Source organism: Chanos chanos, chromosome 11 (genome assembly GCF_902362185.1).
Source record: "Chanos chanos chromosome 11, fChaCha1.1, whole genome shotgun sequence".
NCBI lineage: Eukaryota > Metazoa > Chordata > Actinopteri > Gonorynchiformes > Chanidae > Chanos > Chanos chanos.
Window position 1 is genome coordinate 22405354 of NC_044505.1, and position 21709 is coordinate 22427062.

General features: G+C 39.2%; 1 protein-coding gene across 1 annotated transcript in view; it reads right to left on the reverse strand.

Annotated features, from left to right (window-relative positions):
* LOC115823847 (NACHT, LRR and PYD domains-containing protein 3-like) overlaps positions 1–21017 on the reverse strand; it is a 704547-nt gene extending 683530 nt beyond the window's left edge. The window contains exons 1-11 of the mRNA XM_030787870.1: positions 20938–21017; positions 20468–20581; positions 19821–19908; positions 18779–18974; positions 16380–18174; positions 15789–15962; positions 11459–11632; positions 10750–10923; positions 9371–9544; positions 8816–8989; positions 7414–7587 (exon numbers count right to left, since the gene is read on the reverse strand). Of these exons, the coding sequence (XP_030643730.1) occupies positions 7414–7587; positions 8816–8989; positions 9371–9544; positions 10750–10923; positions 11459–11632; positions 15789–15962; positions 16380–18174; positions 18779–18974; positions 19821–19908; positions 20468–20581; positions 20938–21017 (3317 nt within the window). The remainder of the gene's footprint in view (positions 1–7413; positions 7588–8815; positions 8990–9370; positions 9545–10749; positions 10924–11458; positions 11633–15788; positions 15963–16379; positions 18175–18778; positions 18975–19820; positions 19909–20467; positions 20582–20937) is intronic.
* Positions 21018–21709: the final 692 nt, after the last annotated feature.

A 21709-nucleotide genomic window follows, 5' to 3' on the forward strand; every position in this document is an offset into this window, starting at 1 on the left:
TTCAATTGTCGACTGACAATGATCACGTCGTTGCCCCTAGTGATTAATTTATTGTAAGGGCACGGTCCAGGTAGTGCAAAAACTAGAGACAATTGTGATTGTAAATTAACTATTGTAGGGAGCGATTACAGATTTGGACATTCTAATTGTTGGGCGACATGTCGGGTGACGGAGTAAGCTCTAAACTGGACTCTATACTTACTCAGTAGACCAACCTATCGGAATGACAAGACAGGCAATTGGTTGAAAATTACAATGCGTGTAAATCAAAACTTGTGGAAGAGTGTGAGACTGCTTTGGGTGGCGCTGGAGAGACTAAAGCGTTTCAGTTCCGAACCCGTCTGTCTCCGTGAAATTATCGCTTATACCACATAATAAGCCCAGCCGAGCATATCAAGCTTTACACTTGCATTTAAATAAATTAATGATCTAGCACAGCTAACAGATCATTCTATGCCATGATAGAAGCAAACACTACGACTTTTCAAGGCATTCAGTGGGCTATGAGAAGCCTAACACCTAGCCTGCCAAGCAACCTACGAGTAACACCTCCCAACCCCCTCCCAATAAAGTGCCATAGTCTATTGTTAGTCTCCCGCACTACAATGATTTGGCCAAAACTAATTCATACCACAAGTAGCCTACCACCATCTATCATGAGTCTCAGCTAAATCTAATTCCACACATGTAATAGAAAATGTAGGCACAGCTTGGAAATGAATAAATATGCATGGATGTTGTTTTTACAAAATATGTATGTCGCAATGGATTTTCGTAAACAAAGCTGTGTCGGGTCTGTAGGCTGTGTCAAGTCAAAGTGAAGACTGTGATGAAGAATTGATGATATCATAGATATCATATCATGACCTCAAAGAAACTCTTCAGTTTGACTATGTGTGTGTGTGTGTGTGTGTGTGTGTATGTGAGTGCGTGTAACAGAGATAAACCATGCTCTTTGGCTATCTCTGCTTCACTATTATGACTAACTGAAACTATCAATCTGTTCATACAGACAAACACAGACTCAAACCATAACGAGATTCCTGTTAAGACAAGACAGGTTACAGGAGCATTGTATAAAGCTGCTTTGGAAACTAAATTGTCAAATATGTCAGTTCATTGAGCATACTGAATACACACACACACACACACACACACACACACACATTAATTAATTATGTGCCCTCAACATATTCTTTTTGTTTTCCTCTTTTGTAGTTGAGGAAATTATTGCTTTACTGACTTTAGACTGATACTATAACTGTTACACTGTAAAAAAAAAAAAAAATCGGTTGTTTTTACGGAAAAAAAATTGGTAGCTGTGGTTGCCAGAATAATTCTGTAAAAAGAAATGCGGTTAAAGTGTAAACAACTTTACGGAATGACCTGTACATTTTACAGTTTAAAACTGTTGCAATTTACAAATTACAATTTAAACTGGTAAATCCAACAGCCTTTACATAGGAAAGTGCAGGTGTAACCTGCGTTGTGTAGACCAGTGGTTCTAAACTTCAGTCCTGAGGACCCCTGTCCTGCACCTCTGTGTTTTAACTCTTTATTATCACAGTTAATTGAGTTTATCAAGGGCTTGATGATGAATTGATAAGTGGAATGAAGTGCGTCAGTCCCGAGCACAGTCCCGCACCAGACTCGAACTCACAACTCACATGGGAGGTGGACATGCTAGCACGGAGGCTAAAACCCATGGGTGCTAGGTTCTGTCACTAGCACGTTTCTCCAGGTGTCGGGGAGTGAGTTTAAGTCCTGCGTGGGACGGTGCTTGTCTACACAACACAGGTTACACTACTACTGTTATAGTTTTAGCCTACTAGTCTATTGTTAAATATAGGCCTACTCAATTCTAAACAGACACATTGTAACCCTGTTTTTTTAAACCTGTCATATTAACATCATTTTACTTTATGCCTATTTCTACATATTCGTATCTGTAAAGTGTAACATGTGGATTTGTAAAATGTAATATAGTTTCTTTCTTTATAAAAAAAATAAATCTACAAGACAAAAAACATTATTTTAACACTGTCATGTTGTAATTTAACTGTTTTGCACTGTTTTTTTGTATTACAGTTCTTCTGTGTTCGAACCACAGTGATCTATAAATTCTACATAGAAATATGATTCTTTCAACATATTCCTACTTTACAATTAACTGTGTTTGGCTCAGTATTTTACTATAGTTTGCTGTAAATTAAACACTGCTTCATTGTTTTTCCATTTACATTTTTTTGTCATGATTTTACAGCATTTCACTGTTAATTTCACGGACATTTTTTACAGTGTACATATATTCTGTCCCCTTGCATGCGTGTCTAGTGCGCACGAATTGACAGATAGCTAAACACTCAGTACAGAGAGGCTTGAATGAAGACCCAGGCGCAGAAGTAAATTACTTGTATGTCTTGAGCAATCATGTGGTTTCTCCCAACACTGATTTTGTGTAACTGAAATAACGATAAAGAAAGCATTTAGTCTCGAGCTGGGACATACACTATGACACAGTTAAGAGGATCTGCTACAGACAGTGTGTAAAATGCAAATAATGTAAATAATGTAAAGAGAATGTTACAGATAAACGCTGTTTAGCTTAGGCTCTAATATGAACTGCAGTATACAACAGCGCTAGCAACTGAGCTAGTATAACAGTATGGCAAACGCAATGTGAGCTGCTAATGTTACACAGCATTACAAAGTATATGCAGTCACTAAATATGCACACACACACAACTGAATAGCACAGATGAACAATGTCACTCTCCAAGGCTTTACACCAGGGGTGGGCAAATCCAGTCCTGGAGGGCCGGTGTCCTGCCGGGCTTTGTTTTCACCTCTTAGCTACCTGTTGATTTTCACTTTGAAAACAGGTGTGCATGCTCCTCAGCCAATCAGAGACTGTATTTAGTTGGTCGACAAGAAAAACAGCAGGACCATGGCCCTCCAGGACCGGATTTGCCCACCCCTGCTTTACACGAACAGAAGGAAAAAGATTTATCCAACAGAACTAAAAAAAAAAATGCCTTCTAGAGTAAATGCAGGTGACAAAATGGCTGAATGAAGTGTGATTCACAGGTCACGTGCTTGAGCTCCACCAATGAAAAAGAGGCTTAAAGTGACCTCACCTAAAGCAGCCATCCGTACTGCACTAGGAAATGACTGCTACGAGGTGCTAAGACCCAGAATGATTAAGTATAACATGACAACATATGTATGTTATTTTTTCTGATGTCTCTGATCTATGCACTTGCTTTAAGCCACAAATAGAGCGAGAGAATGCCCACGTTAGTCAGGAAGAAGAAAAGGACAACTGTCCAGTGCCGATGGTGTCATATCCACTAATGTGGACAGACAGTAAAAAAAAATCACGGTACTTAGAATAGGTGAAAATTTTTTTAAATCAGCCACTTCTTTTTTAGAATTTTCTAGAACTCATTCTAGAATTCTCAGGGTAAGCTCAACTAGTCACATGCTGCGTCCAAAAACACATACTACATGCTGCACACTAAAGTAGCCCTCAAGTACGTGCTGCAGGAGTACGCACTATAAGACTGTAGACAGAAAGAACGCTAGAATTTGGACGCACTAATGAGGTCATCAAAGCGTGTCATATTTTTGGGCGTGAGCTTTCTAATTTAATGATAATGGTTTAATGATAACTTCCTGTAAACAAAGACACTGTTGTACATTTAAAAACCTGTCGTGCCTGATGAATGAATAAAAAGTGAATAAAACTATGCATCCCACATTTTTAAAAAACGAATTAAAATGAAAAACTCTCAAATAAAACAACTCTATGCTAGCTGGCTACTTAGCTCGTAAATTAAAAGGTCACAAAAAGTCATGTCACTAATATCAACATACTGGAACATCCAACGTTTCAGTAAGGTTTACATAGCGTTTAAAAAATTCCTGACAATTATTTATCAGTGTGTTTGCCTGAGTTTGTTTGGCTTGTATCATCCTGCTTGGGTTTATTGTTTTGCCTGCTCTACTGTTTATTGTTTTGCCTGCTTTACCGTTTGTCTGGCCTGAGTTGTTTTAAACTTGCTTGTTTGGTAAACCAACCGCTCATGCTCTTTCCAGTATTAATTTCTTCATTTTTAGGTAGCAAATTGATCTGTGATGGGTTTGGTGGTCGTGCTGCGGGGGCAGGTCTCATAGTCGGGTTTCCCATTATTAATCGTTGCCACTCCATGCTTAATTTATGTGCTTTTCTTACACCTAACCCCCTCTTTCACCTCTTTTTGCAGCGTGTGTATGTGCTGTGTATGTGTGTGAGCGTGTTCATGTTCACGATCACATGGGACAGTGGTGGGTATTCTTCTGTCGTATAGGTAAGCCCCGTTAGTTCCCTCTGCAGTCGGCCTGCCTCACTCTCATTCTTTCACTTCCTGGTGCCCCTTTTGTGGCATCCTGACCATAATGGCAGTTCGTAGGTATGGAAACCCCTTGTTTAAATCCCTCTTTTATGCCCTTATTACATATTAAACTGAATTCTTTGGCATTTAAATAAAGTGCTGTTTCTTGTACCATAACCCCCTCTCTTGCAGCTTTTTCCTCCATTACAGTACATTTAAATAAACTTTACCCACATTACACTTGAAAACCATCTCTTTGCCCTGTGCAATATTCTCCATTTACTAAGGGATTAAGTATAAAACTCTTTGGGCTAAATTCCCGGGGTGGCGTTTGTCTGTCTGTATACACTGTCCTGGGGGCCCCTTACCTGCCCACCCTCCCCTTGGTCACACAGGTAACAGATCCATACTTACACAGCCTGAAATAACGGTGGATTACCAAGTTTAACAAATGCAATGGCAGTCAATCTGCTTAGACATTACAGCTTCTGTGAATGCATGTCAAAAAATATTCAAGCACAAAATAAACAAAATAGCAAACAGACAAACGTACAACCATAGAGTGGAAGCCACAAACATGAGCCAAGGTGAATAGCAACAGAAGCACAGGCAAACACCCAAAACAAAATCCAACCAAAAAATAACCACCTAGGTGAAACTAATCATGCACAGGATAGCAAAACAATGCCCTAAACAAGTGCAGTCCTGTAGTGAACCATGTGGCAAAAACACAGTGGAGAGAAACACACAAAGCCAAGCAAAACTGAAACAACAGCTACTGAGTTCTCCAATGTGAGGCTACCTTTGGACATTGACCTTCCCACACAGCTCCAACTGTACATGTACCAACCTAAATAACCATATGTAAGACCACCAGTGCTAATATACTATGGCAGACAGTGATATGAAATGGTAGGGAAATAAAGAAAAGACCTACCAAAGACTTCCCTCACAGCCAGCAAAAGGGGTCTAACTTCACTCTCTAACTGGTGGACTCTAGGTGGGAACCTAAAATATATTTTATTACGATATTTCATTATCGAACCAAAAAGAGAGAAAATGTCATATCACGATATGGGTATGTTGCACTTTTGAAGGGGTTTGATTACATCACATCTTCTATATTACATGACATTACATTACATTTTCTATATTACATGACATTACATTATTCATTACATTTAAGGTCACATAGTTTGTAGTTACTGAATCCCTCAGTCTGCCCTAAGTACGTGGACCATTGCGTCCAAGATGGTGATGATGTGTTAGACCTTGAACCGATGTCATCTGCATATGTGATCAGTAAGTATCATTTTTGGGTTTATGCCGGGGGAATGTCTTCATCCTCTGAATGAAAATGTTAACTTCAAGCTACTTTTCAGAACAATTTCAGTACAAATATTTTTTTTTTCAATCTGGACCAATACAAATAAAAAAAATTCTCAGAGGAGTTTAATATTTGTATTTCAAGTGTTTATTTAGAATACTGCTCATCTCTTCATCCCAATAGTATTTTGATGAAAGTTATCAAAAACAAGTACACAGACACACACACACACTCATACATATCGTTACAAAGGATCATAACTTACATAATTACATTCAGTTTCCCCATCTTTCTCTGATGGGGTCAAATCAACCGAGTTTGACTTTGTAATACATTTCCAGCAGTGAAGCTGTAGTTTTGCTGCACCTCTTTGTGCATGGTGTTGCTGTAGTCAATCAGTATCTGTTTTATACTCCAGTTTCCTCATCACTGCACTAAGCCTTTGGCATCATGTCAAAAAACTCCCTCAGGTCGAATGGACTCCTGCCGTGCCATTATTATGTATTTAATACAAGAGAAAAATGTTTTTCTGGATTTATTATATCATTGTGGGAGGCAGAAAAACTGAAATTGTTTTTGGTTATGGTTCAGCTTCATTGTGCTGATGCCTGTGACACTGTCAGTTTTGTCACAATTCACTTATGTGAACACGGATTGTCCTGATTAACTCAGTAGTCAGGCAGAGATTAACCGCTCCATAGTACTGATAACTATAGCTGCTCCTGAAAAATCCTGACCAGCGTAACTGGCTGAACCTAGAAAAAAATCTAGAAAAAAAAAATCCTGGATGTCTGGATGTTGATTTTTAGAAACTGAGGTCATTAAGGACTTTGATCTCTCAGCAGAAATGTATTGTCTTCAACAGTGGACAGCCCACTTATTTGTGGCTTTTAGTGAATGTCTACCACTAAGAAATCTTGACAAATTATTGAAAAGGTGTATTAAGTAAGTAATAATATCCATGCACCTGTTTGATACAGATGCTACATTAGGAGAAAACTCAAAACTCAGCTTTTGTCCTCTGTTAACCAACTCCAGTCACATACATGCGTAGCACAGATACCAAAAATAATAATCAGTAGCAAATAAAGTGACATTATTTGAATATTGAATTCCACATGAAATGATTCTGTTCTGTTTGTACAACCAATTTGTGTTTCATCATGTCTACGGAAATAATCATTTATTTTGTCCCATCAGTTTGTGCTAAAATGTTTCATTTTCTGGTTGTCAGCCGTGCATTACTATGTTTTAAGAGATGGCAGTGCAACCACACCATCACAAATTACATTCTAAACAGACACCTGATGTAGCATGTATCAAATGTAAATGTATTATTTGTAAATGCACACATATACATCTTAAATATAAATAAAGGTGTCTGTGTTTCTGAGAGACCGCTATTGTAGCTTTGAGGTGAGGGGTCTTCATGGTCAAGGTGATTTCAGCAGGGAGCCATCATGCTCAGGACTCAAACCCATAACCTCTCTGGTTCCTCTTAAAACCACATTTTCTGAGACCACCCTTTACTTTGGTCTCGAGGAGGAGGTTTAGTGAAAATAGATGACGGTTCTAGGTCCAAAGAATCAAATAAACTGAAAGTGAAGAAAACAAAAACAAATTTTTTTTTACCAAATTACCAAAACCATGCTATTGTCTATAAAACCCTGTTAATTATATTCCACTTCATCATACTGGGTTATGTATACTCACTCAAGTTTCTCCAGTTTACAGTGTGGATCCTTCAAGAGAGCAGAGAGCAGCTTCACTGCTGAGTCTCCTGGTTCATTCCATCTCAGATTCAGCTCTCTCAGATGTGAGGGGTTTGATTTCAGAGCCGAAGCCAGAGCAACACAGCCTTCCTCTCCTATACTGCAGTGAGACAGACTAGAGAAAGAGGTCATTTATCAGACAACACTGGTCAGTTAAACAAAAGACACCCAACTTTTGAGTCTGTCTCACTCAAAAACCTTTTCCTGGACCATGTATATCCTGCCTAATTACCTCTCTGCATGAAATGGCCAAAGACTTGGACAGGATTTTGCAATTGGTTCAAGAGAGGGAAACTTAGTCGCTACTTCCTCGTGTCCCGTAGGTTTCCTCACTTTGGCAGCAGGGTAATAACTGCTCTTCTGTAGCTCAACGGCACCAACCCTTCAAACTGTCACTGAGAACTGCCAGCAAATATTCCCCTGTGATAGGATAGAAACTGGACAGGGAAGCCATCAATAGCAGGGGGTCTCCCTTTCTCCATACTCTGCAAAGCAGTATAAGCTCACCAACCGATAGCTCTCCATCAAGTCCTACATTGGACTCCTTGGATACTTTCGGCAGACCATCAGAGCATAATCTGGCTAAATCTGTAAGAGCATAGACATTCCTGAAAACCACTGACACATGACCAAACTTGGTTCTGACCAGAATGAACCTCCCTTCAACCCCTTCTTCCATGTGATAAGACACTGGCAAAAATCATTTGCAAATGTTAATACCACATCACCACTTTTTGGGACAATATACCCTTCCATTCTCTTTTTCAATCTGTTTAGTTAATCCCGTCACTGTGTGTCTCTTTTAAAAACAATATATTAACGCTGTTCTGTTTTGCAAGTTCAAAGAGTGCTGTCCATTTTCTGAAGTCTCCTGCACCATTTACGTTTAATGTGCCTGTTTTGATCTCGAATTAATTCAGTACGCCAGATTATAAGCCATGTTTCTGCATCAGGAGCTCAAACTCTATCACCCCAGAGCTGGCTATGCCAACCAGCAAAAGCTGGTCGGCGTGGGGACAAAAACAAATCCCGTCCTACACACATCTATCAACCAAACTACTAAAATGAACAAATGATAGTTATCTGCATCTATCTATGCAATACTAACAAAGAAAAGTTAGAAAAATCAGCTAAGCTGCACAAAAAGCCAATCTCACTCACACACTCACTCTGTCCACTCACTCCCGGCATGCACTCAAAGAAGGGGAGGGGGGGCAGAAGACAGTTTTCATTTTTAGAGATTACTCTGGTACATGAGACTGGGTCTCTCTTAAAAAAATTGTTTCCCAACAGTGATACAGAGATAACAGTGATCATTTCTTTTATGTTAAATGATGACTCACTCAAGTTTCTCCAGTTTGCAGTGAGGATTCTCCAGCAGGGAAGAGATCAGCTTGACTCCCGAGTCTCCTGGTTTGTTATGTCTCAGATTCAGCTCTCTCAGGTGTGAGGGGTTTGATATCAGAGCTGTGGCCAGATCAGCACAGCCTTTCTCTGTTATGGTGCACCAACCCAGGCTACAAACACACACACACACGCACACACACACACACAGAGTGAGAGAAAGAGAGGCGTGACTCAGTGAATCTCTCATTGTCTTTACAGTGGAAGCAAAACCAAACTTTTGCATGATATAAGTTTATATTTAAGTTGTCTTGGCAACATATTTTATAGGGTATTTAAATGAACTGAGTGAGAGATGACATTTTTAAGACTATACGTAACTATATCTATACAGTTATATGTCTCTCAGAGGCAATATTTACTGCAATAAGAGATCTGTAAAAAAACGTTTAATGAAAATTCCTAACCATGATATGGTATTGATATGAAGAATGACATAGAGAAATCTTCATCACAAAAGATGCTTTCAGTTGTTAAATAAAAATATGACTCACTTAAGTTTCTCCAGTTTACAGTGTGGATTCCCCAGTAAGGTAGAGAACAGCTTCACTCCTGAGTATCCTGGTTTATTCTCACTCAGATCCAGCTCTCTCAGGTGTGAAGGGTTTGACTTCAGAGCCGAAGCCAGAGCAACACAGCCTTCCTCTCCTGTACTGCAGCGAGACAGACTAGAGAGAGAGGTCATTTATCAGAGGAGGCACTCAAAAACCTTTTCCTGGTCCATGTATATCCTGCCTAATTACCTCTCTGATTTTGACTGAATCTAGCTTTTCATTCCCAAGTCGCCTTGCAGATAGCAGGGGAGAATTTTTTTCACCGTTAATTTGGAAAACAGGGTGAACATTGAAAAAAGGTCAGAGACACTTGAGTTTATCTTTCCACCAGACCAGTAAATAATACAGAACAGCAAACTTCTCAAACTGCACCTATCAGAGTGTCCAGCATCTGGTTCATCAACCACATAGATCATTTTACTGTTAGGACTTTAGACAAGAGTGTCTGATATCTACAGAATAAAATTTAACTGGAATGTTTTACAAATCATCAGCTGACTGAGTGAACGTGAAACCAGCAGCAGTTGCAGTAAAATGTGGAATTCCAGATAATAGCATTGAAAATACACTGAACTGACACTAAACACTGCACTGAAGCTACATCAGACATTAGACGCATTTTATAGAACAGTAAACACTGTGTGATTATATTTCTCATTATAAGCAATTTTAAAATTTCAACTATTAACCTTCATTGTATTTGAATGTAAAGGGCCCAGCCAGTAAAGAGAGGAGAAGCCAAGGAAGGTCCAGAGAAGAGAGAATAAGAGAAGAAGTCAGAAGAACAGAAAGCCAAGTGAAACCAAACATCATCTTAAGCATCTTAAATATCTGAATCATGTTGTTACTGTAAACAGGTACTGTTCCCATTTACCAGTCACTGAAAAAACCATTCAAGCTCATTCACCCCCCTGTTTTCATGTAAAAGGAATTTAAAGCCGGCAACTAAGACGTGAGAAGGGACGGAGGGATTTGTTGTGCGGTTTGTGGTTCAGGATAAACAGATGCAGAATAAGGTTCACGATTTGTACATTTTTTGTCCCCCTTTGTGTCTGGGCGACAGTGTGCCACAGTATCCTCTGTTTTATGAGAAAGAAAAACCTGTTTGTTTATCGACACTCATAAACCAAGCTGTTGATAAATCCAAACATTTTATCTGTCTATCTATCTATCTATCTATCTATCTATCTATCTATCTATCTATCTATCTATCTATCTATCTATCTATCTATCCATCCATCTATCTATCTATCTATCTATCTATCTATCTATCTATCTATTTAACTATTTAACTATTTATCTATTTATTAACCACTCACTCTAGGATCTGTATTCTGCAGTGTGGATCCTCTAGAAGAGCAGGGAGATGCTTCACTCCTGAGTCTTCGGGTTTATACTTCCTCAGATCCAGCTCTCTCAGCAGTAAGGGGTTTTTACCTAAAACTGAAGTTAGAGCAGCACAGGCTTCCTCTGCAACAGGATTTTTCAACAGCCTGCAGAGAGAAGAAGAATATATTTATGTCACTGAACATTTTATGCCTCGCTGATTCTCTAATCCTCCTCAGCTGTCCAGAGCACGATCCATTACAGCACACAGATCAGCATCACCGAATATGACAAACTCAGCTATGAGGAACTATTACAGCAAAAATATTTCTAAACACATTTACCATTACGGAGATCAGGTGTTAGGACACATAGTCTAATATAATCCCACTAATTTTATTCTTTAAATGTGGACTCATTTGTTGGAATATGAGTAAATATATATTTTTTAAATCAATGTCAGAATCAGTGAAGAGGGCCTAAACGACTGATGCATGTGAGATAAATAGTGTTTAGATGTTCGAAATATGACTGGTTGGCAAAGAGCTGCCTGAAAATTCTTTACATATTTCAACTAATAATTCCAGAAATGAATTCCAGAAATGTTTACTGCCACAACCTTTTTAAACAAAAGTCTTCTCTGCAAACTAGTGCTTTTCAAAAGTTTTAGTTTTTTTTAGCTGTGTTTGTCAAATTGTTCACCTCAGTGTCTTCAGTTCACATTGTGGATCCTCTAATAAATCTGAAAGCAGCTTCACTCCTGAGTCTCCTGGGTCGTTTCCTCTGAGGTCCAGTTCTTTCAGGTGTGATGGGTTTGATCTCAGAGCTGAAGCCAGAGCAGCATATCCTTCCTCTGTTATACCACAGTCTGAAAGCCTAGAGAGAAGACAAATATGCATTGTAGTGAATATGTTTGGACTAGGTTCATACTGACTTCGCAGGCGGGAAAAAATCAGCATGTTACTGCTTCTGTGTTTTGTGAATGTCTCATCTTTCAAAAATTCATCATAAATATCAGTGTATTCTTTAAAGTGAAGTATTTGTGTGGTCCGCTGAAGATAAAAAAAAAAGAAAAGAAAAAGAAGTGAACATAAGAGAACCCCCTGATAGCTAAGAATGCTTCTCCATTCCTGGGAGAAATCTCTTGAAAAATAATACTAATCATTTAGAGCAGTCTTTATTAAGCAAAAGGGTTTTATTTTGTTTTATTTTGTTTTCTGTTTTTCTTCTTCTTTTTTCATTCTTTTGAACAGTGAGCAAAGGATGAATGAATTAGACTTCATTCACTTGTATGCTTTCTACCCTTTTAGTTGTATAAACCACTCTTCATCATGTCAGCCAAATATTTATATCACGTTTTGACTAATTATTCACCTCAGTGTCTCCAGTTTGCCTTGTGGATCCTCTAGTAAATCTGAAATTAGCTTCACTCTTGTGTCTCCAATGTTGTTCCCTCTGAGATCCAGTTCTTTCAGGTGTGAAGGGTTTGACCTCAGAGCTGAAGCCAGAGCAGCATATGCTTCCTCTGTTATACCACAATCTGAAAGTCTAAAGAAAAGACATATATATTGTAGGGACTATAAATATGTACTAAGTTCATTCTGACTTTGTAGTTAAAAAAAAAGAAAAAAGAAAAAAGAAAAATTAAGATGTTACTGTGTCTTAGCTTTGTGAACACCTAATTTTTTCAAGGAAGTCTCATAAATTGACGATTTATTGAAATCATTGGTTGCACACAAGGACACAGTGGCTTCTGTAGCTCCTAATAACGGTGCTGTTTGTTTGACATTTTATGTTAGTTGTTGTTCTGCTGACTCAGAATGCACTCCTATGACCACCAAACTCCTCTGGAAGTTGCATACAAACACAGAGATTTGTCATTCAGCCTACCTGAGCTAGACAATATCAGCAAGCTTACCACCCAACCAACAAGGCCAGCCTCTGCATATCACTCCAGCCAGAGATGGAGGGGATGCAGGTGATGCGAACACAAACAGGAGCACTATGATGAGAGCTTTGCTGCAGGCGAGAATAAAAACTAAACCAAACAGACCACCGCTGCCAACCCTGTCTCTGGCTAATGTCCGATCCCTGGAGAACAAACTGGATGAACTCAAACTCAAATTGTCCACACACTGAGAAGTCAGGGACTGCTGTGTTCTAATTTTTACCGTGACGTGGCTCCATGACGACGTCCCGCACTCCAGACTGTCATCATTTCAGTCTGACAGAACTGCTCACTCCATTAAGAACAAAGGAGAGTGCCAACAATTAACAATATGTTGTAACTTCTGAAATTGCGGGAAGTAACTCTTTTCATAGGTTTGCGGGCTTTGGATCTAGCACACAAGTTGAGGATATTGATGTTGCTAATATCTTCCTAAGTGCATCCAGCCCAATGATAGAAAAGGAAATTAGGTGTTGAGTGGGTTTAGCTATACTGGTGTCACTTGGTTGAGATGCTGCAGCTATAGGTTTACTAATCCCAATTTTCTTCCTAATGTCCTCAATCTTGCCGCTAAAGAAATTTAAAACGTCATAACTACTGTATTGTGATGGGCTCTGTGGTTCAGTGACTACTTGGTTCCTGGTCAGTCAGACCACTGTGCTAAACAGACGTCTGGGATTATTCTGCTTCTCTCAATAAATCTCCTAAATGTGGACCGTACGGCTGTCAGCGCCTGCCTGTAATTTGTCATGCTATCCTTCCTTGCTATTCAAAATACGTCGAGCTTTGGTTTCTTCCATCCACACTCCAAACTGCGGGCAGCTCCTGTCACAGGTAGGTCTACTTCTGACCACCAGAGGTCGCCAAAGACTCTTTGTTGCTCTTGTTATGTTGATCCAGCCCTCCTGTTACCTAGCTCATCTGTACCTCATTGTCTCTGATATGTGCTTTGTTTACTTGTTATCTCAGTGTGTTTAAGCCCGGTCCTCTGTCTATGTCCTTGCTAAGTCTTTGTGATTCCTCCGTGTTTCTAAAGATCTACGCCTATTTTTGGCCTCTCTCGACTGTTTGAATTGTTTGCCTGGTTCTACTCTGCTTGTTACCAGTAACCTCTTTTGGATTTTCCCTTGCTAACTTGTTTTTTTCTGTTTCACAGACTGATTTTCTAGATCTGACTCTGGCTTGTTTTTTGGATTCTGATTTTGAATTACGTATAGGACCTGGGGGCTGTTCCAGAAAGCAGGTTTAGTAAAAGAGTTTCTTATCTCAGATCAAGTAGTAAACCTTCTAACAGAAGAGCCCTATGGCTTTGTTTTGCTGGAGGTTTACTATTTATTCTGAGTTGACTAACTCTGAGTTTTCACTAAACCTGCTTTCTGGAATACCACCCTGTTCTGCCTGCATTCTGCAGTTTTCCCTGTTTTGTTTTGTTTTGTTTTTGTCTTATTTTTTGCCTGGTTCTTCTGTGCTTTTGGATTTTAGTTTTTGTTTTTGGAATAAAACCAATTGAACTAATACTTGTGCTGCTCTGCACTTGAGTCATCTCCAGTCACCGGTAACTTAGTAAATAAGTGTTTGTCTACCACTCTGGAGATCCGGGTTCAAACCTCGAGTCTGACAGCTCCTTTAAGTGTGCAGGTTTGGTCATTAAACCAGGATGCAACCCTTCTCTCTTTCACCAATTTCTTGCGGAGAGATGCAGCATCCAGTGTGGTAGACAAAGTAAGACCTAAGGGCTCATTCAGCTTGTCCAATTCTACAAGACCTAATGGTACAGTAAGTAGTGCAGATACGTCTGAGAGGTTACTGATGAAGCTATCTTTGGTGGTTTAGAAAATGGTAATAAGTGGTTAAATGGTAATAAGAGTGAATAACTGAGAGGATTTGTTGCCAGTGCCTCAATTCACTGTACCTTTGAGGCACAGTGACTCAAAGAACAAGTACCTTAAATGAATTAAATGATAACTTGATCTCTGAGTAATAGCTAACTTATGATAAATTGTAGCAACACCACCTCATCATCCATTTAGGTGTGGGGTGTGTTTATTACTATATCCTGGAGGATTTGACTTATTTAATCGTACATAGTCATCTGGTATAGCCCATGTTTCTTTAAGACAAAGTATATCGAAGCTATGATCTGTATTTATTTCATTTACAATGCCTGCTTTGGGAGTAATACATCTAATATTTAAAATCCCCAATTTCGGATCATCTTTGCCACTATTACTTCTAGACAGATTTATTTTAATGTTAATTGCATTTTTCCTACATGGCCTCTCATATTTTTCCCTTTTAAAATTGGCAATGCATGGGATAGACAGAGTCTGAAAGGAACCTATGCGATGGCTCAAGGCAGCTAGCAGATGGTCGGTTTAGCCAATGGTCTGGGGCCTGGTCTGGGGCCTGGTGAGTCAGATGTTCATTCCAGTAATACTCTTGACCAGATTACTAGAAGAGGAGAGTGAAGCCTTCCCAAGAGTAATGGGAACTGTCTCTCTTCAACAGTCCAGTGTTACCCCAAAAAGAGTTCTAATTATTGATAAATCTCACTTTACTTTCTAGACACTATCTAGACAACTGACGGAATTTAGCGTGAGTGCAATATGTTATGCTCTACACTTGTTAGCAAATCTGTAAAATACATTAAACTAAAGTAGTGTTTATTTCTGTTCTGCCGCGCCACCTGCTGTAAGGTTATGACAGAAATTAAGAACTTTGAACTGTGAGTCATTTGTCCACCTATAACTACAGAACTAAAGCTTCATCCGGACATGTACCTGCTTTTCATTTCCTTGATTGCATCAAGCCCTGGTCAAGAATGTCAGCAGTGAAATGATCTAAACTAAGAATTGTGGGTCAAAATTTTGTATTGTGAAATGACATTATTATTTGTTACATATTGCATTCAAGGGGCTGTGTTTTATATCATGCAAGCATAAACGCGTGATTTTATTTGATTTGGGACTGATTTTCAATGGACTTGGCCTGATTTATGGATACTGTCAGTTGGAAATTGTCAGCAAAGCATTGTTTACTACAAAGGTTGGAATGCAGTGAAATTCATAGAAGGTATTTCTTCACCTAAGTATCTCCAGTTGACATTGTGGATTCCCCAGCCCAGCAGAGAGCAGTTTCACTCCCGAATCCTGCAGAATATTGTTGCTCATGTCCAGCTCTCTCAGACTGGAGGAGTTTGAGCTGAGAACTTTAACAAGAGCCGAACAGCTTTTGTCTGTTAGGTCACAGTTATTCAGCCTGAGAGCAAAATAATGTTAGAGCAGATATATTTCCCCTATCAAACAACTGTGTGAAAAAAGTTAATACAAGATACATATTAGAATAAGTGTAGTGATCCACTAAGAACCAAACACAACAGGGCATATGTAATTATAAAAGAGAATAAATACATTAAAAAAACTATCCCGGAAAACTAACTGTGTTAACAACTGACAAACATGATTACTTTATTTAAAAGGTGATTTTTTTTAATCTTATGTTTTCAAGTGTGGCACACGCCCCAAACTTGAAATGGTTAAAGGTTTCAAAGCTACCCTCATCATGTAAGGATAGAATTAAGGGCTTTAGTAAATATAATGATAATAAACATTGAAGACACTCTTATCTTGTAATTTATGAGTAAAATGGCATCAGATAAAGAAAGTCTTTACTCACAGAACTGTTCTGGAGGCTTCCACCACTGGCAGCAGCCTCAGAAGACATTCATCTGATCTGATGAACTTCTTCAGGTCAAACACATCCAGATCCTTCTCTGATGTCAGTAACACAAAGACCAGAGCTGACCACTGAGCAGGAGAGAGTTCAGCTCTGGAGAGATTTCCTGAGCTCAGATGGCTTTGGATCTCCTCCACTAGAGAATGGTCATTCAGTTCATTCAGACAGTGGAACAGATTGATGGATCTGTCTGGAGAGAGATTCTCTTTGAATTTCTCCTTGATGTACATCGCCGTCTCTTCTTTGCTCAGCGATCTTCTGCCTTTCTCAGTCAGTAGGCCTTGTAAGAAGGTTTGACTGGACTCCAGTGAGAGGCCCAGAAGGAAGCGGAGGAAGAGGTCCAGTTGTCCGTTCTTACTTTGTATGGCTGTATCAATGGCATTTTTATGTAAGCTGAACATATGTTTTTCTGTTAGTGGTTTTGCAATGCGTGTGAAGAAGGATGATGATTCGGATAAGAGATTTACGTTGCTGTTGATGAATGTCAGCAACACATATAAGGCAGCTAGAAACTCCTGAATGCTCAAGTGCACAAAGCTGAAGACTTCTCCCAGGTACAGTCCAAGCTCCTCTTTAAATATTTGGGTGCAGAGTCCTGAGTACACTGAGGCCTCTCTGACATCAATACCACATTCTCTCAGATCATTTTTATAGAAAATGAAATTCCCTCTTTTCAGCTGTTCATAGGCTAGCTTTCCTAGTGACAGAATGGTCTTTTTATTCCAATTTGGCTGCACCTCGGTACATTTTTCATATTTTTCATTCCTCTGTTTGGTCTGAAAGATAAGGAAGTGCACATACATTTGAGTCAGAGTTTTTGGGATCTCTCCACTCTCTGACTCACCCAACATTCTCTCTAGAACAGTGGCTGAAATCCAGCAGAAGACTGGTATGTGGCACATGATGCAGATGCTCCTTGATGTTTTGATGTGTGAGATGATTCTGTTGGCCAGGTTCTGATCACTGATTCTCTTCCTGAAGTACTCCTCCTTCTGTGAGTCATTGAAACCTCTTACCTCTGTGACCAGGTCAACGCATTTGGGTGGGATGAGGCTGGCTGCTCCTGGTCGGGAGGTTATCCAGAGGAGAGCAGAGGGAAGCAGATTTCCCTGGATCAGATTTGTCAACAGACGTCCAATTGACGTTGGTTCTGTTACATCACACAAACTCTCATTGTTCTGAAAATCCAGAGGAATTCGACACTCATCAAGACCATCAAAGATAAACATGACTTTGCTCTTGCCAATGGTAGTAAACTTATTTTCCTTTGTTTCTGGGAAAAAGACATGAATAATGTCCACTAAACTGTACTTGCCTTTCTCCTTCAAATTCAACTCCCGGAATGGAAATGGAAATATGAACTTTATATCTTGATTGACTTTTCCTTCTGTCCAGTCCAGAATGAACTTCTGCACGGAGATTGTTTTTCCAATGCCAGCAACTCCCTTTGTCAGCACAGTTCTGATTGGTTTGTCTTGTCCAGGTGAGGGTTTAAAGATGTCATTACATTGTACTGGTGTCTCTTGTGTTGTTGGTCTCCTGGATGCTGTCTCAATATGTCTGACCTCATGCTCATTATTGACCTCTCCACTTCCACCCTCTGTGATGTAGAGATCTGTATAGATCTTACTGAGGAGCGTAGAGTTTCCTTGCTTCGCTATTCCTTCAAACACACACTGACATTTCTCCCTCAGATTTGACTTTAATTTCTGCTGATGGGCCACAATACCCTCATCTAATCAAACAGTTAAAAACAAAAAAAGAGTCATGATCAGTAAATCATGACAGAGAGAAGAAAGCTGAAACGGCTTTTGTTTTCCTCTTTACTTGTCTGGTTCTCATCATTGATCGGATTTAGCTGAAATTAATGTTTGACTGTTGACTGAAATTAATGTTTGACTGTTAGGGTTTAATCACATTTTAGTTCCGCTGTGTGTGTCAGCAGATGGTTCACTATTTTCATTTGTTCGTTTGTGTGAAAGATTTTGTATCACATTTATTGTTATCTCCCGTAAACATTCCTCTTGAACCGAATTAAAATTATGATTTGACAATAACACCAGTCTTCAAAGATTCTTAATTAACTCCAGTACATATGTTAGATATACCAAGCTCTCTGTATTCACACTGCAGAGAACAAAAACATAGCAGTGGTATTTTAGAGATGCTTTTATATAACCATCTCTGCCATTTATTTAAGGGATATGGTCCACCTCAGTGGTCAATACCACTTTTCTGAGAATGACAAAAATTAGATAATTAAATTATGAAGAAATTCTCAGTCTCCTCTACGCACACATTTTAGACTGGAAGATCACATTTTGTTCCAGATGTCTTACTTTTCTCCAGTGTGTCAGCGAGGTCATTGTGGTTCATGTTCCTCAGGAAGTGCAGTGTGATCTTCAGAACTCCCTCTCTGGCACTGACATCGTCCTCCTTCAGACCCCCAAAACATTCAGACTTTTCTGCAGTCAGAAGCTTCCTCAGTCTTTTCAGCTCGTTCTTCACAAAAGTGATGATTTTATTCTCAAGGGTCTTAAAATACATTTAAGCAAGTCAATTTCAAAATAAAAGCAGATTAACAGTAGTTTTCATGTCAGAGAATGTAGTCTGACATTGCCATAGTATAGTCTAAAGTGCATTCATAAAGAATGAGCCCTCACTGATATTTGATCACGCACATAGTAATAATTCATTATGTTATATACTGGAATAAAGCCCTTATCATATTGACTGTACTGAACACAGTCTGTCTGTCATCACATTTCACAACACTGAGTTTGTTATCTGTCTGTCACTGATACCAATACTGACTGTCTGATTACCATCTAGAGCAATGGTGTCTAAGTGCAGCCCTGACGATCAACCTTGCTACAGAATACCCTTAAATCCTTTATTTAATAACCCTCTCTTTTTACCAACCGCTTTTCCAGCATAGACACACTCTCAGCACACGCCTGCCAAGTCCACTGTGCTATCACAGATTAGTCAGCTTGGCTATCAGTTTGATGCTCCGCAGTATTTAACACAAAGCACAAAGAGTTCTCTGCATTGCAGTTGACGTTCGCTCTGTCATCTAGTGCTATTTTCATGATGGAATGTAAACCCTACGAAATCCAATTTCACAAATCTGTTTTATTCATTTTTTTCACAGTGGAATTTCGGCAGATCGGCAGACTCAGCGGTGGTGTGACAAGGCTGATTCTATGCTGGAAGAGAGGTGGGAAAAAAAACACGGCTTTTCAAGGCTTTGACTCAGCTGTGTGAAATTAGGACTGCATCCAAATCCTGCAGGATGGTTGCTCGCTAGAACTGAAATCAGACACCCCTGACCTGAAGTAAGCAGAACTCATGCTTATGTCCATAAAGTATAAAGCCTACCTCAAATATAGAGATCAGATCTTTCACATGATTCTGGACAGACTGAACACTGGAACCTTCTGATTTTGTTCTCTCCTTGTGGAACCCTCTGTCAAAATGCACAGTGAAATTTTAAAATAAAATACAATTTAAAAGGTGCATAACTGCGTATAATTTCCCAATTAAATGAGAAATTATTTTATACTGTTTACTCTGTTATTCAGTTACATTCCTGTTTTTACCCCAGCCTGTTTGTCTTTGCCTGACTCATCCCCAGTAGACTTATAACTGTGTACCAAACCTTGTCTGTCTTACTGATTTGGATTTGGATTCGGATTATGTTTTGGATTAAACTAGTTTTGCACATGCATCTTGCATGTCTGAGTATCTGTGACAAAATTATTTCTTTGATCATCAGAATGATATTGTTGCAGAAAATATACTAACAATTTACAGAATGTATACATTGTGTACGGGTTTGTCACCTGTTAAGGTTTGAATACATTGGTGATATAGCTCTTCTTTCTGTTTTACTACAGAGCGTAAGATGATTCCAAAAACAGCATGTTTATCTCAAACATGTCTCATTACTGAATTTGAAATTGAATGTCACAGTGACCAGACCTCTATATTAACAAAAATGACATCGTAACAATCATAATAATGACCTTTGTTCATCAGGGAACTCTCCCTCTCTGAAGCTGGGTGGCTGATCTTTAGACCGGTCACTCTTCATGGACACACAGCTGGGTACAGGTGAGTCTGATCTCTCCTGCTGAACACTGTGAAAAATAAATAGAATAACAGCTTATCTATGAGAGTGACACATAAATGTCTACAGAACTGAAATGATTCAAACATTTAAGCATAGCTCATCATAAACCAAATAGCTGAATTTGATCATCGATACATCTAAACTAAATTAGTTTACAAAGTGGGAACTTTACACTTTGGTGGATTCACCCAGCTGCTCCCTCTGCTCATGCTTGTCATAATCTCAGTCAAAATATCCCACACAGACACTTCATTTAAAGAGTGTGACAGTTGTTGTGATGAGAATGTTTGTGAGTGTTGCCGATGGTTATGTCACTACTGGGAGAACAACAGGAAGCAGTTTCCTTGTGAATCTTTTCCTCACCTGTCAGTTTCACAGTACTCCTCAGGCAGACACGTTTTAGAGACAGAAACCTCTTCCTCACATGATCCCGAGAGACTCATTTTAGAGCCAGTGTCTCTCTCCTCATATATCACAGAGAGTTCATTTTTGGAGCTATAATCCCTTACTCCTTCATGCCTCCTTCATTCTCATTCTATGGGAGGTCTCTCCTTATGGGGAGTTCACAGAAATCAGCAATCTCTGTGGCCAGGCAGCACAGCTGTAGAACACACACACACACACACACACGCGCACATGTAAACTTGAATTCTTACATTGAGTTGTACTATAATTCATAGTTCTTCATTAAACTTTTTGTAGCATGAAAGTTCATCCACATGTAGCTTTTAAATCCAAATCAGCATTCCCCCTTATTCAGGTACTTATCAAATAAGGCTCTCCTGTAGATTCTTTTTACCTAAACTGAGACATTCTACAGCACCATTTGGTTACCTGTATATATTACCTGTATATATTACCTATATATATTAGACACCTGTTCTCAGTGTCATCTGCTTGCTCCCTGGTTTCGCTGTGCTTGCTGGATTGTACATTCCTGCTCCATTTTTATGAAGGTATGTGTTACAGCTACAGCTAAAAGTTAGCCACCCTTTAATTTTTTTTCATTTTTTACTTCAGTAATTCCATTTTCTTACTTTTAGACTTGTGGACTGCTGAGGGTTTGTAAGGTCTCCATGCTAGGAAATACACTATTTATTGGAATGTGTTGTGGTTGTTTTAAGGCTTGTGGGAA